The following is a 13,604-nucleotide window of genomic DNA, read 5'->3' as shown; positions in this document are numbered from 1 at the left end:
CCAGGCCTGGCCATGAGGGACAGGTCAGGCTGAATACCTAGCAAAGGGTAAGGTACAGGAAGACTGGATGGCAGACCCTGAGGCAGAGGGATGACTGACTTGACTCTTCTAAGTCTTGTCCCATGGGCACCTCAGCTTGGGGGAGCTTAAGAGTGTGTGAGTGGGTGTGGGGAGGAGGAACTCCTGAGGCTGCAGGTCTACTCCTGACCTTGGTGGTCCTCGTTCAAGTTCTGGATGGGAGCAAGGAAGTGACAATAAGTACATGTTCCAAAAAGAGCCCCTTGGGAGAGAGGATACGCTGTCCCTAAACCACAGCCAATGGAGGCAGCTCAGCCCAGGCAGGCAGAAGGGCTGTGGCGGAGGGGTGTGGGGGGGTGGGTACTGGTCCCTTCTCAGGAACCTCCATGAGGTTGACCTGGGTGAGGTTGCAGCTCTTTGGGACACTGGGAGGGAATTTTCAATTCCACATAAGGAGAAACTTTGCACCAGTCAGAGCTGCTCTGAGAGGGAACCGGCAGCCACGAGAGTGAGTAAGGTCCAGTGTGGAGGTGGCAACAGGGCCCAACCATCACTCTGGGTGCGTAGCCAAGGAGCCCAGCCTCAGGCCTCGTCCAGTCCCAGATGCATGAGCTCACTTGGGTTCCCCAGCTGACTTCCTCCTGGGCCAGGGTGTGAGCTTCTGCCCTGGAGCACTGTCTGCACCTCATACTCTGCCCAGTCCCTCGCATGTGGCAGGTACAGACCAGAGAACCCCTGAGACAGCTCGCCACTGTAACCCCACTTTACAAATGGAGAAACAGAAACCTTGAAGCACAGACTCCCCATGATCTGACCAGCAGAGCCAGACCAGGATCACTAACTCCCTGTCCCTGACTACTAAAGCAGACATGCAGATTTTTTTTTTTTTTTGTACCAGGGATTGAACCCAGAGGCATTTAGCCACTGAGTCACATCCCTAGCCCTTTTTTATGTTTTATTAGAGACAGTCTTGATGAGTTGCATAGGACCTTGCCAAGTTGATGAGGCTGGCTTTGAACTCGTGATCTCTAGCCTCAGCCTCCTGAGCCGCTGGGATTACAGGGGTGCACCAGAGCACCCAGCCCAGAAAGATCTTAATGTTGGAGGAGGAGGAGCTGGTAAAGGTCACCAGTCTCTTCATACAGGAGGGGAAACCGAGGCCAAAGAGGATAGTGAGTCAGCCAAGGTCACCTGGCAAAACAGAGGTAGGCCCAGACCTCTGAGTGTTCATCTTGGGCCCTGTTTCCTTGGGGCTGCATTCAGAGCACCTTCTCCTGCTGTATGCTGGCATGAGCCAAGGGAGCCTGACCCTGTGGTCCCCCACACCTCCTATCCTGCCCTTCTCAGTCCCCTTCTCACAAGATCCAAGCACAGATGGCCATGAAAAGGCAGCCAAGGGACCATCCGCCCCCTCATCACTCCCTTGTTCAAACCCACCCACAGCCCTAGATCTACAGGATGGAGTCCAACCAACCCTGCAAGCCCCCAGCCCCAGCCCTGCTGCCTCCTCTTCCAGGTCTCGTTTCCAGAATTTACCTTGGCCTTCCCTCTTGCCCAGAGCAACTTTTCTCCCAAGCCTCATCTCTCCTTTCTCATCCCCACCCCAAACCTGTTCCATCCAAGCCAAGCCACCTCCCCCAAGCAGCCTCCAGGACCTCGTTACAAAGGGGACCTCTGCCTCTGACCTCCACAGCCCTCTGGCCTGGCCCTTTCAATGGCTGGTCATGCTGGGCATCATCTTTTGTGTGAGAAGGAGGCCAGCCAGGTGGCAGAGGCTATGGGCTCTGGTGTGGAGGCACCTGGTCTCCCAGAGGACCCAGCCCTCCATACCATGAGCACATTCTGCACTTGCTGAGCTCAGTGTCCTAATGTGTAGAACGCTGACTTGTACCCGACTCTGCACTCCAGGTTGTCATGAGGATAAAAGGAGATGATCCGATATTTCACATAATGGCTAAAGTTGGCTTTGGGGTCGGTCATTTCTGGACTAAAAGCTAAACTCTGCCATCCACTGGTCACAGAGCAGGGAAACCATCTCCATTTCTTAAGACTCAGCTTCCAACTCTGTACAATGGGATCAGTGACAGTGCCTATGTCCCACAGCTGCGGAGGACGCTCACTGAGGTGACATCAGTAGTGCACTTCACAAAATGCCCCTAACTAAACTCGCCATCGCTAAAGCAGCCAGCCAGGCGGCACACTAAATGCGCAGCAGCAACAGGTGGTAGCTCTGGTCCATGTGGATATTAAACACGGAGGAAGAGGACAAAGCCCAGAGATCTCTGTCCTCTGTGAATCCGCATGCTACCTGGGGCGAGACTCAGGCCCAGCCCAGGGATGCCCTCTGTGTGTCCATCTTGCTGGAGCATGGCCTGGAAGCCCTAGCCTGGGACAGGATCCCATGCCATCCTCTCCCGGGGTCCCATTGCTGGCCTGATGGCACCTTTGGCTCCACAGACACACCCTCACTTCTGTGGCTATTGGACTAGTGGCCATTCCCTGTCCTGGAGAGTGAAGCCTGTAGGGCTGAGCACCAGGCGCCTCCAGGACCTAACCCATATGGGGACCCATCAGACGCATGCTGAGAAGCTGCCATCTGCATGACTGACTGACAGTGGGTGAGGGGGTGCTGCAGGGTGGACTGTGCACCTGTGGCACCGTCTCGTCTGGTTCCTCAAGACAGGGCGCCCCTCCCGCTGCCTCAGCTCACCTGCTTGTACTTGTATAAGAGCAGCAGCAGCAGTAGCAGCAGCAAGGCCATGGCGGACATGCAGGCGACCACCACTGGTGTGAAGAGGAACTCGTCCGGGTCCTGCCTGTAGGCTTCTGAGGGGACAGGGCAGAGGAGTGAGCAGCTGTGGGACCTCTGTGCCCCCCTCTCGCCCCCCCAGGACCAGGCAGCGCACTTCCAGGAACACAGTGGGTCTCACTAAGTGCTTGTTGACTGAATGAAGTGACCCTGTGCTGAGAAGCCCTCAGAGCCTCAGTGGCCTTTCCTGCAGAACCCTCTGCAGGTACGCCCTCCTCTCCACTCTGTCATGCCCATCTCCAAATCCTGTCCAGAATCACAGCCTCCTATAGCTAGGGCACACGGGGATGGGGAGAGGGAGGGGGCTCTGGGGTCATTCAGTCTCACCCCTGTCAGAGCAAGAAACACCTCTGCACAGCCTAGCTCAGGGCCCAGCAACTGCTTGCCAACACCACCTGTGCCCCCAGTGATAGGGGAGTCACCAGCTCCACCTCTGGGTGAGCAGGGCTGGGGTGTCTCTCAGTGGCACAGTGCTTGCCTAGCATGCCTGGAGCCCTGGGTTCAGGCCCCAGTGCTCAAAAAACAAAAAACAAACAACAACAACAACAAAACAAGCAAAAGAAGGCCTGGAGATTGCTGGGTGTGGTGGTGCATGCCTGTAACCCCAGTGGTTTGGGAGGCTGAGACAGGAGGATGGCAAGTTCAAAGCCAGCCTCCATAAAAGTGAGACACTAAGCAACTCAGTGAGACCCTGTCTCTAAATAAAATACAAAATATGGCTGGGGATGTGGTTCAGTGAGTGCTTCTGAGTTCAAACCCCAGTATCCCCTTCAACCCCCCGAAAAAGGCTGGAGGTCACACTGAATTTGCCTCCCTTGCATTTCCCTTGAAGCCTCTCCATGTGTCCTAAATAGCCCCTGGAGGGTATTCGAGCCAGGCTCATGGGTCTGGTGTCTTTTCTTCCCTGGATCTAGAACCCTCATTCTTTTGATGTGTTTTGAAGGACATAATTTCTTTCCCTTTTGGAGCACGTAGGGGGTCCATTTGAGTATGAGGTCAAATCCCACCTCTGCCACCCAAGATGGGTGACACTGAACCTATGACCTCAAACTCGGTTTCCTTCCAAATAGGAAGGAAGACAGGCCTTCCCTCCTTAAGGTTATGAGAACTAATTGAGGTAACACCTGCAAAGAGTTCAGCACAATGTCTGTCACAATGCCAACAACACAATGTCAGGCTCATTACTTAAAATTCACAGCCACAGAGAGCAGAGAGCAGAGAGACCCTGAGAGCCATGCTGTAGGCCAGCAGCCTGGGGCACATGAGTGAGATGGATCCCTGAGCCACGCAGAGGTCAGGGGCCCGCTCTGTTCCCTCTGGACCCAGAACTTCACCAGGATTTGGCCACAGGAGGGGGTGAAGCCTGGTTCTTAAGGGCCTGAGGGTGCTAAGGGTGCAGAGAGCCAGAGACTTAGCCCAGGGAGCCTTTGTGCAAAACAGAAAGGCCACCTACGCCAGTACACAGCCCGACAGCAGCCCTGGGTAGCTAACGTACAGTGGCCCTGAATGGATAGGACCATGTCTCAGGGTAGGAGAGGAGTCAGGAGGAGATGGAGAAGGCTGTCCTGGCTGTCCCTGTATAGGCTGTGTTTCCAGACTCTGATGTCCATGGGGGTACCAGTCCCTTGTACCAAGTGAGTGTATATGCCACTACATGCTTGTATGAATGAGTGAGTTACAGTGCAGGGACTGGAACCAGCTTTCTGCTCCTCCTGCTCTTCCCCCTCAGCTTCTGTCTCACAGGGGTCAAGATATCCCCATCTCCCTGCCTTGGCAGTCCTGTAGGTCAGGAGGAGCCCAAGGTTGACCCAGAGCGGTGGAATTCAGTACTGCTGGGATCTGCTCCAAATAGCCCTGGTTTCCTGGGGATGGCGTTTCCAGGAGCAGCTCAGCCAGGATGGGGTGGGGAGGAAGGCTCACCTGATGAGATGGCCCTGAAGGACTGAGAGCTGTTCCCCACGCTGTTGTGGGCCCTGCACACATAGGAGGTGTTGTGTTCCAAGGTCCCAATGGTCAGTCGGCTCTGGATGGTCACTTTGTGGAAGGGCTCCTGGCTCAGGACTTCGGGCTGGGAGTCTACCCAGACCTTCAGCACCTGGGCTTCATCACATCTGGGAAGAGCAGAATGGACCTCAGGGTGGGAAGGTCCCCAGCATGGGCATGTCACCCTGCCCAGCTCCTTGGCCCAGATGAGGGAGATGGGAGGAACCAACTTACTTCTCAGTGTGGCCCCTGCACTGCAACCATGTCACATTGGGCTGGGGGTATCCAGAGACATCACAGAACAGGGTGATAGAGCCATTGATGGGGATCCACATGACACTGACCTCGGGGGCATCTGAGGAGGAAAGAAGAAATGGAAGAGGGAAAGATGAGCCCTGACCAGCCATCCTGAACGGAGCCCGCCTTCCTCACCCCTTCCTGTACACCCCAACCCCCAGCAGCCCAGGAAACCACACCCAATCCTGCCCATCACTCACAGCACAAGGTGAGTTCAAAGGTCAGCGAACTGGAACCCCCTGCATTCATAGCCAGGAAGGAGTAGCGGCCAGCCTCAGAGGGCTTCAGGCGGGGCAGGGAGAGGCTGGAGGTGTACCTGCAGGACAGGGGCAGGCATCCATGAGCCCAGGACAGTGGGGCTCACAGTTTTTGTTTCCTTTTTGTCACAGTGGCTAGAGCACAAAGTCTGGCTGAACCAGGTACTTGAGCAGGGGTGCCATTAGGAAAACCAGATAGGGGAAAACCAGTCACACCATTTCCTTTACTGGTCTTCTGATTAAAAAAAAAAAAAATTTTTTTTTTTTTTGAGGTTTAGAAGAGGTGATTCTATAGGTACTGGAAGTCACAGCCCAGGCCCCCTGATCTTATCACCTTCTCTGGACTAGACAGCCCTGCCAAGAAGGACTGTGGTTAGGACAAGGGACAGGATGTAGGGCCTTTGTTCTGAACTGGGTTGCTATAGACTGGGGGTCAAGTCCTGGTGCCGGCATTTCTTGGCTGTGTGACCGTAGGCAGGTACTTCACCTCTGTAATCCTCCACTTCTTTTGGTGCAAAGGTGATACTGATGGCATGAAGATTAAAGGGACCTGTATTTGGGGTGCTTGATTAGACTCATTGTAGACACACCATTGAGTGGTATCCTTTATTATAGAAAAATCCTGGAATCAAATACTAATAACAAAAGTCATTCTAGACTGGTTCCAGGTAAAATTTTTTTGTTGTTGTTATTTTCTTAATCACATTTTATAATGTGCCCGAAATAAAGGCATTGTTTAGGTAATAAATACATTTGTTCAAAATAAATGACAGCAGGGCTGGGAGTGTAGCTCAGTGGTAGAGTGCTTGCCTAGCAAGTGCAAGGTCCTGGGTTCGATCCCCAGAACCAAAAGAAAAAAAATAACAATACAAAAAATTTAAAAACTATATCACATTATCAATTCTTGCTCAGAAAATGTCTTCAGCCACTACTAGACTAAAATCCATGATATTCAAAAGGCAGTCTCGTTCTGCCAGACCTTTGGCACAAGGAGTCTTCTACACAAGTCAATCTTTTTTGAATGGAACATTCCATGAATTTTCATGTCATCCTTGGGCAGGGGCCCTGCTGATCTCTGTATCATTCCACTTTTCATATATATGCTGTTGAAGTGAGCCCACGAGATAACTTGAGATAACTAACATCTACCTCTCCAGCTGGAAATAACTGAACTTTCTTGGGTGACTCATAAGCATCATGAGCTAAAATTCAGTGGCTGTTTTGTGTCCAGCCTTGTCTGCCCTGTGCCAAATGGTCCCAGACCACTGTGTCTTAGGAGATCTCATGGTTTCTTTCCACAATGTCTCTGTTTCTTTATAAGAAAACCCCAAACCTGTCCATGGACCAGCCTCAGACCACAGTTCTACAGACACCAGTTCCAACACTTCTGCTTTAGGCCAGAGACACATAGAAGCCCAGGTTAGAAGGACCAGAGGGGAACTGAGAGGAGGAAGATGAAGACAAGGGGAATCTTGTGCTTCTGCCAGTTGACAAGCAAGGTTCTAGGAGTCAGTGAGGTTGGGGCTTCAGGAAATAGAATGAGCTCCCCAGAGCGTTTTGAAGACTGAGGATGGCTAAGAGATTATCTGGCCTAGGGATGGCAGATGGTTTCCACCAACTGTGCTGGAAATTGTGTCTGGGGACTGTGTCAAGAAGAGCTCTGAGGCTGCATCTAGACTCTGCAGGAACGGGTTGCAGAAAAAAGCTCAGGGGCATCTGTCATGAGCGCGAGACATATTAGCTGTCCTTGGCCATCCTATCTATCTGTCTCATCCTAATAGAACAGGCTAAGAAATTTATTTTAATACCCAGCACTGGTGTCCACTTGGGGAGGAAACTTTCTTGTTTAGACTCAACTTGGTTAGGCCATTTTGGATGGCAAGGGAAAATCCTGACACAGGCCATAGGAGATAGGAAAAGAGATGTCTAAGATGCTGGATGTGTGGAAAACACAGAATTCTTGGAGTGGAAAGATAGCAGAAAAGAAGACATGGAGTGAGACTGTGCTCAGAGGTGAGTTCTGAGCCTGTGGAGAAGGTCAGCCAGGGAGAATTTCTCGTGTGTGTGTGTGTGTGTGTGTGTGTGTGTGTGTGTGAGAGAGAGAGAGAGAGAGAGAGAGAGAGAGAGAGAGAGAGAGAGAGAGAGAGAGAGACCGAGACACCCACCACAGGACCTTTCCAGAACTTCTGATGCATCTGCGATTGTTTGACACTGAGTCCCTCTCACGCTAAACCTGTATGTGTGGCAGAGACTTCATGCACTCAACTTTGGAGTGTGTTTCTGGGTGACAGTCTTGGGGGCACAGGTTGTTTTCCACATCTGCACTGGTCATGGAGGAGGAGAAGGAATGCTGACACTGAAGTTCCATAGTCATGGAAATTGAGACCCAGAAAGAGGAGGGGACTCTTTCAAGGTCACATAGCAAGGTTGGGATGTGACCCAAGCATAGACTGATTCCTGGCTAAAACATCATCCATCTGGCTGACAGACTGTGCAGACAGGAACTGACAGGTAGTACCTGTAGGTTTCCTTGTTGGTGACAAAATCAAGCTTGTGCTGGTAGTCAGAGAAGGGTCCCAAATATGTCCAGTTGAAACCCTGTAGGCCAGGGTAGGCCTCCACCTTGACATTGAGGTTGAGGTTCTCACCCACAGTCACTTCCTGGAGGAGGTTCTGCTCAGAGGTCAAATTCAAGTAGGCACTCTCTGGAAAGCAGGACACATGGAGATGTGGTGTCAGTGGGAAGATAGATGCCCTGGCTTATGGTTCATTCAATCATTCAACCCTTCATCCAGACCCTGAACACCTCACAGTGTCCACCCCACCCAAGACTTGCCTCTGACACCTCTCTTCTCACCATCCATCCATCCAAATCCCACCGCTGCCCACTACCTCCATCACCACTCCAGTCAAGCCGCCATCACCTCCGACCTGGACCACCACAGCAGCCTCCGAACTTGTTCCCTTCATTCTAACCTTGTCTCCCTACAGACCATCCTCAATAAAGCACCAGAAAGCCCTGTTAAAGCTTGTCACTGAGAAACTAATGTGACTCCATTTTTAAAAATAAATAACAGCAGCTTCTACCTCAAGGCCTGTCCTAAGGAAGGGGGCGTGACCCTTGTCCTTGGAAAAACCCACAGAGCACTCCTAGGCACATACCCACCCTGCTGAGTTGTTTGTCTATAAATAACAGGAGAGGTCTGCGGCGCCAGGTGTCCCTGACTCAGTTAGGCTAGGTGAGGACCCATAGCAACCCTAGCAGCCTCCAATCAGCATGAGACAGGGAAAATACCTGGAATTCCAGATGACTCCCCAAGTAGTTTATGGTGGTTGATAACATGTTGGGAAACCATGTAGTTTAGCACGTACACCCCTTGTGGCCTAAACCAATCAGTTCAAAGGAATCCTCCTCTTGTATTAACCAATCACCCATGACCCAGGTCATGGGTCAAGGGACCAGGATCGAGCTTGCATCGATCTTGTGTGCTTGCATCGGATTCAGCTCCTGGAGGTCTATTGGGGTCTCACGAATCTGGCATAACAGTCACATCCAAATCTGATCATGTCATTCTACTACTCAAACCTTCTAACCACTCACCATCTCTTTCAAAAAAAAGCTCAAGTCCCTACATTGGCCCACAGGGCCCTAGGAATCCGCCACCTTATCTCTCTGACCTCATCCCTCACCCTCTTCCTCCTGCTCACTCCACCCTGGTCAATTTATTCCTCCAACGTGGCAAGTATAGTTCTGCCTGAAGAACGTCGCTGTCCCCCTGCCTGGACTTCTTCCTCCTTTGCCAACTTTGAGTCTTTGCTCAAACGTCAGCTCGCCATGGAGACATTCCGTTTGGAACTGCAAATGCTGCTCACTTTATGTGTTTTTAAGATTCTGCTCATTGCGTTTCTTCTCCCAGCTGGAACACAAACTTTTGCACGTGGACAAACGTTTCCATCCTTCACTCGCAAAATGTATCCTTGGCACCCAGGGCAATGTGTGGTCGAAAGCGTAAAGGAACCCAAGCATTTATTGAATGATGACTGTATGCCTGTGCTAGAAAGCGGATGGCATTAGATGCCATAACTGGGTGGGGGGGACAATTCTACATGCTTTTGCCCTTCTTCCCCTGCAGAGCTCCCAGCACAGTATGGGGTACAGCAAGGCCCATGTTCCACACAAGTCTAGTGCATTGCCTGGGCTCCTGGGTGGTGATTCATGCTTCCTTCCCTACCTCCTACCCCTGCCACCAACCACCGACACAAAAGCCATGGCCATGGCTGGATCAAGATGACTCACCCTGTTCCCACCCCAAAGAACTCCTTCACTCTGGGGTTCCCAGTCCAGTGACTTCCACTGTCCCTCCAACCCCATCACTGAGGCATAGTGAGGGAGGCCGTCCTTTCCTGCACCCGTTCACCTCAGCAGCCAGCAGGTCTTCTACATCATTCTGGGCAAGGTGGTCTAGGACCCTTGGCTGGCATCCCCAGCCCCAAGCCCTGCAGCCACTTCCCTGAAAGGCCTGTCTCCACCCTCCATTCCACCCACCCAGCACCAGACTGCGCCTGCTCAGACAACGTCCCCTCCAGCACACTTAGCACACACTGTGTGCCAGCATATTTTTTTAGATATACACTCATTTAGTTCTCCCAACAAATCTGTGAAGTAGTTACCATCACTATACCCAACTAGGGAAACTGAGGCACGGAGAAGTCAAGCAACCTGCTACTTGTTGGCAGAGTCAGATCAGAATGCTGTCCGGAAGTGTATGTTCCTGACCATCACAGAGTGTCCCCTTTGCAATCTGAGCCCACCCTCCTCCTTAAACCCTGCAGGGACTGCTCACACACAGGGTGAGACACAACTTCTTCACCTATTAAGTCTCCATTATCACCTGGCTTCTGCCCCGTCTCCAATACCCTGTGGCCACTGTCCTAGCACTCCTCAGCCCTGCTGTGGCTACTTTGTCTCCCTCGGTGTGTCGTGTACGCCACGCTCTCTTTGCTCTTTGAATATGCTGTTCTCTCCACCAGAAGGGCTGTTCTCTGCCTTGGTTATCCCCTGGCCCATCCACCTACCTTCATTCCTCTGGTCCCAGCTTGGAGGCCATTTTCTCCAACTTGAGTCAGAGGAACCCTAGGACACCCCAAGCTTCCCCCATGATCACGCCAGGGGATCATTGTTCATGTGTCCCTGTGACATGAATGTCCCAGGCTTAGAGGAATAAAGGATGGGTGGGTGAAGAGATGCTGTTCAGTAGGGAGGTACCGGCCTCCAATCCCCAAACAGAGAGCACGGTGCTGACCTCAAGACCGCAGGAGCTCCAAGGAGGGACAGCGGGTCCCAGGGAGGGTCTGGGACGGCAGGTGCTGCTGCCCAGTGGGGCTCAGGCTGAAGCAGCACCCTCTCTGCCATTAGCCTTTTCCTTCTCAGACCTTGCTGTCCCTCCCCCAGGATTTCCGCCCCCCCTCTCTGATGCTCACCTACCACCTGGAAAATCATGGAAGTGGAGTGGGTGCCCTGGGCATTGGTGGCCACACAGGAGTAGTTGCCAGCGTCTTGGAAGTCTACGTCATCCAGGTTGAGGGTGAGGACTTTGTGGTAATGGTTATCATTGAAGTCCGATTGTTGAGCGATTTTGAGCTGAAGCCAGAAGGAATGGAGATGATACACTGAGGTTGATAAGGGATTGGAAAGCTCTGAGTTCAAATCCTCAGCCTTTAAGAGTGCTACTTGCCTGTTCTCAGCAAGGGACCAAACCCTAAGTCTCAGTTTCTTCATCTATAAAATGGGATAATACTGGCCTCAGCTCCTAGGACTGTAGTAAGGAGTAAATGAGATTCGCATGCAGAGGGCATAGGGCTGTGCCTGGCCCACTGAATGCAGTTATGTAGGGGGGGTGGTGGGGGTTTCTTAAAGCAGCCTCCTGTCATTTCCTCTTGGTAATACTGCCCCCTTCTCCCTCTCTGAAAGCATCTGAAGTAGCCTTTCTATCCCTAGGCTTTGAAGGTAGCCTAGGAATGCCTTGCTAGGTCAGCCGTGAGCTCAAATCTGGCTCTGCAGCAAAGGTCATGGGTCAAGGGACCAGCAAGTGACCAGAGTAACTCCTCCCCCCACAGCAGCAGAAGCCTGAGTCCTGGTTCTGGATCACCTATGGCTGGTGGTGAGAGTTTGGTGAGTCCTCTCCCTTCTCTGGGCCTGGGCTGTGTCCTCAGCCTGGAGAGCCAGTTTGGGTTGAGGCTGGAGGCTCTGCCTACATGGGTTAGTGTGCTGAAAGGATGGGCAGACTTCCCCTTGCCTACTCCCCGGGGCTGACCTTGGTGTTTCCATGTTTGAGGAAGACGTCAAAGTCCACGTCCACGTTGCTGGATGAGCACACGATCTGGGCAGCCTCCCCTCGGATCCGCACTAGCTCTGCAGGCTTCAGTGTCAAGGTTGGGGGCCCTGGGAGGACTGAGGCAGAGACAAGGTCCCTGAACACCTAGGACCAAGCTGTCACCCTACTCCCTGCTGTGAGCCAGGCTACTGGCCAAGGTCCCCACCATTCTCCTATCCAGAACCCTGGAAGGCAAGCTCTATGCCTTGGTTTCCCCCAAAGGAAACCCTGTCTCCTAAAGAGACCTTGGGATGTCCCCTCTCTCCCTCAGTACCACCCACCACCCATCCCAGTCCACTACCACTCCATGCTCCCGACTTTTGCAATAACCCTCTTAAAGGCCTCCCTGCCTCCCCTCTGCCCCTTATAGCTGAGGGTCCTCTCAGCATCCAAAGTGACCTCTGAAAAACAGAAACTGGATCATGCTTCTCTGCCAGGTAAACATTCAGTGGTTTCCTGTCACCCTCAGAATAATAACCCAAAGTCCATTGTACCCCTTGACCTGTGTCCCTGCACCATGGCCACCAGGACCGCCTTCTTCCCTGAGGACCTGGCCCTCAGCACTCCCTCCTGGAATCCTTTCCCTCCCGGGTGGTGAAGGGTGGCTGTTCTCATCCTCCAGATCTTTGTTAGGTTAGGACCTTCCTCCCAGAGGCCTCCTGTGACCAGCGTGGAGAGATCAGCTCTCGCCCATGGCCTGCCCTGGCTTCCCCAGGTGTTCCTCTTGGTTCATCTCAATCCCTATCTACTGTCTCTCTAGTCTGACTCTCCAGGGCAATGTCCAGTCCATTCAGGGGACATCCCATAGCCAGCACAGTGCCTGACACACAGCAGGCATCGAATCAATCCCTGTGCCTGTGGCTGTGTTGAAAGATGCTCTGGGCCAGTTTCCCAAGGTCCAGAGACACTCAGGAGGCAAGGAGAGTGCTTTCCCTGCAAGGCTTCTCCACCCGCCATGCTGTCTCCTAGCTGCTGGGTTTGGTGTCTGTCCAGCATCTCATGGTGGGAGATGATCTGCCCATGGTCAGTTGCTTCAGTGGTCTGCATCCCACCTGACACACCTCGCCCCATGGATGACTGTGGGCCGATCGAAAGGAAGACGTGCCAAAGGGAGGCATCTGTTACCCACCCGCCCTCCACGCCTGGCCGGTCTCCTCCTGCCCCACTCACCTTTCTGCACATTGAGCCGGATGCCAAGAGACTTCACCATCATGCCGTCCACCAAGGCACAGCACTGGTAGTCCCTGCTCTCTATGAACTTGGCCTTGTGGATGGTGAAGCCATACCAGGATGAGAAGGAGTAGTTGGTTTGGGGCAAGACCGACCGGCCACGCACACGCATCAGCGAGACGCCCGCCTTTAGCGAGGGGTCGGTGAGCAGGCAGGGCAGTAGGGCATCCTGACCCTCAAACACTGTCACCTCATGCGCCAACAGGTTCCAGGGCCGGACAGGGTCTGGGATAGAGGGGGATACAGGTTATAATGATTCTCCCTCCCTGCACAATTGGTGACAGGGAGGCTCAAAAGGCTGAGTATTTGTCTAAGGTTACACCATACCAGGGCCATTCAACCAACACTTCAGAGTGGGCTTCTGGAATCAGATGCAGCTGGGTACTGATGCTGTGTGACCTTGGGCAAATGACTCAACCCTCTGAGTCTCTGAAAAATGTGCATAAACATAGACCCTACCTCACTGGGTTATTGTGAGGACCATGATAAATCAGAGACACTGCCATAGGTCCTTGTTCATAGTCAGCACTCAATAACATGCGGAGTTGGTTTATTCTGAATGTTAATAGGGGCAGAGCTCCTGGGCATTACAATGGGGCCTGCGGGGCCAGGCTTCTTGGAAGAGGGCTCAGAGTG

At 52.7% G+C, this 13,604-nt stretch overlaps 1 protein-coding gene across 3 annotated transcripts in view; it reads right to left on the bottom strand.

The window, feature by feature from the left end:
* CSF1R (colony stimulating factor 1 receptor) overlaps nucleotides 1–13,604 on the bottom strand; it is a 28,623-nt gene that overhangs the window by 10,521 nt on the left and 4,498 nt on the right. For 2 of the 3 annotated variants that reach the window (XM_081282963.1, XM_081282965.1), the window contains exons 3-10: nucleotides 12,909–13,193; nucleotides 11,679–11,815; nucleotides 10,846–11,005; nucleotides 7,883–8,069; nucleotides 5,308–5,423; nucleotides 5,045–5,165; nucleotides 4,748–4,938; nucleotides 2,729–2,844 (exon numbers count right to left, since the gene is read on the bottom strand). In XM_081282963.1, coding sequence (XP_081139089.1) covers nucleotides 2,729–2,844; nucleotides 4,748–4,938; nucleotides 5,045–5,165; nucleotides 5,308–5,423; nucleotides 7,883–8,069; nucleotides 10,846–11,005; nucleotides 11,679–11,815; nucleotides 12,909–13,193 — 1,313 coding nt within the window. The remainder of the gene's footprint in view (nucleotides 1–2,728; nucleotides 2,845–4,747; nucleotides 4,939–5,044; nucleotides 5,166–5,307; nucleotides 5,424–7,882; nucleotides 8,070–10,845; nucleotides 11,006–11,678; nucleotides 11,816–12,908; nucleotides 13,194–13,604) is intronic. The other variant, XM_081282964.1, reaches the window with a different exon arrangement.

This window comes from Spermophilus citellus, assembly GCF_964194105.1.
Source record: "Spermophilus citellus genome assembly, chromosome: 1".
NCBI classification, from domain to species: domain Eukaryota; kingdom Metazoa; phylum Chordata; class Mammalia; order Rodentia; family Sciuridae; genus Spermophilus; species Spermophilus citellus.
Note: the sequence above shows the minus strand (reverse complement) of the source record. Positions and strands in the feature narration are given on the sequence as shown.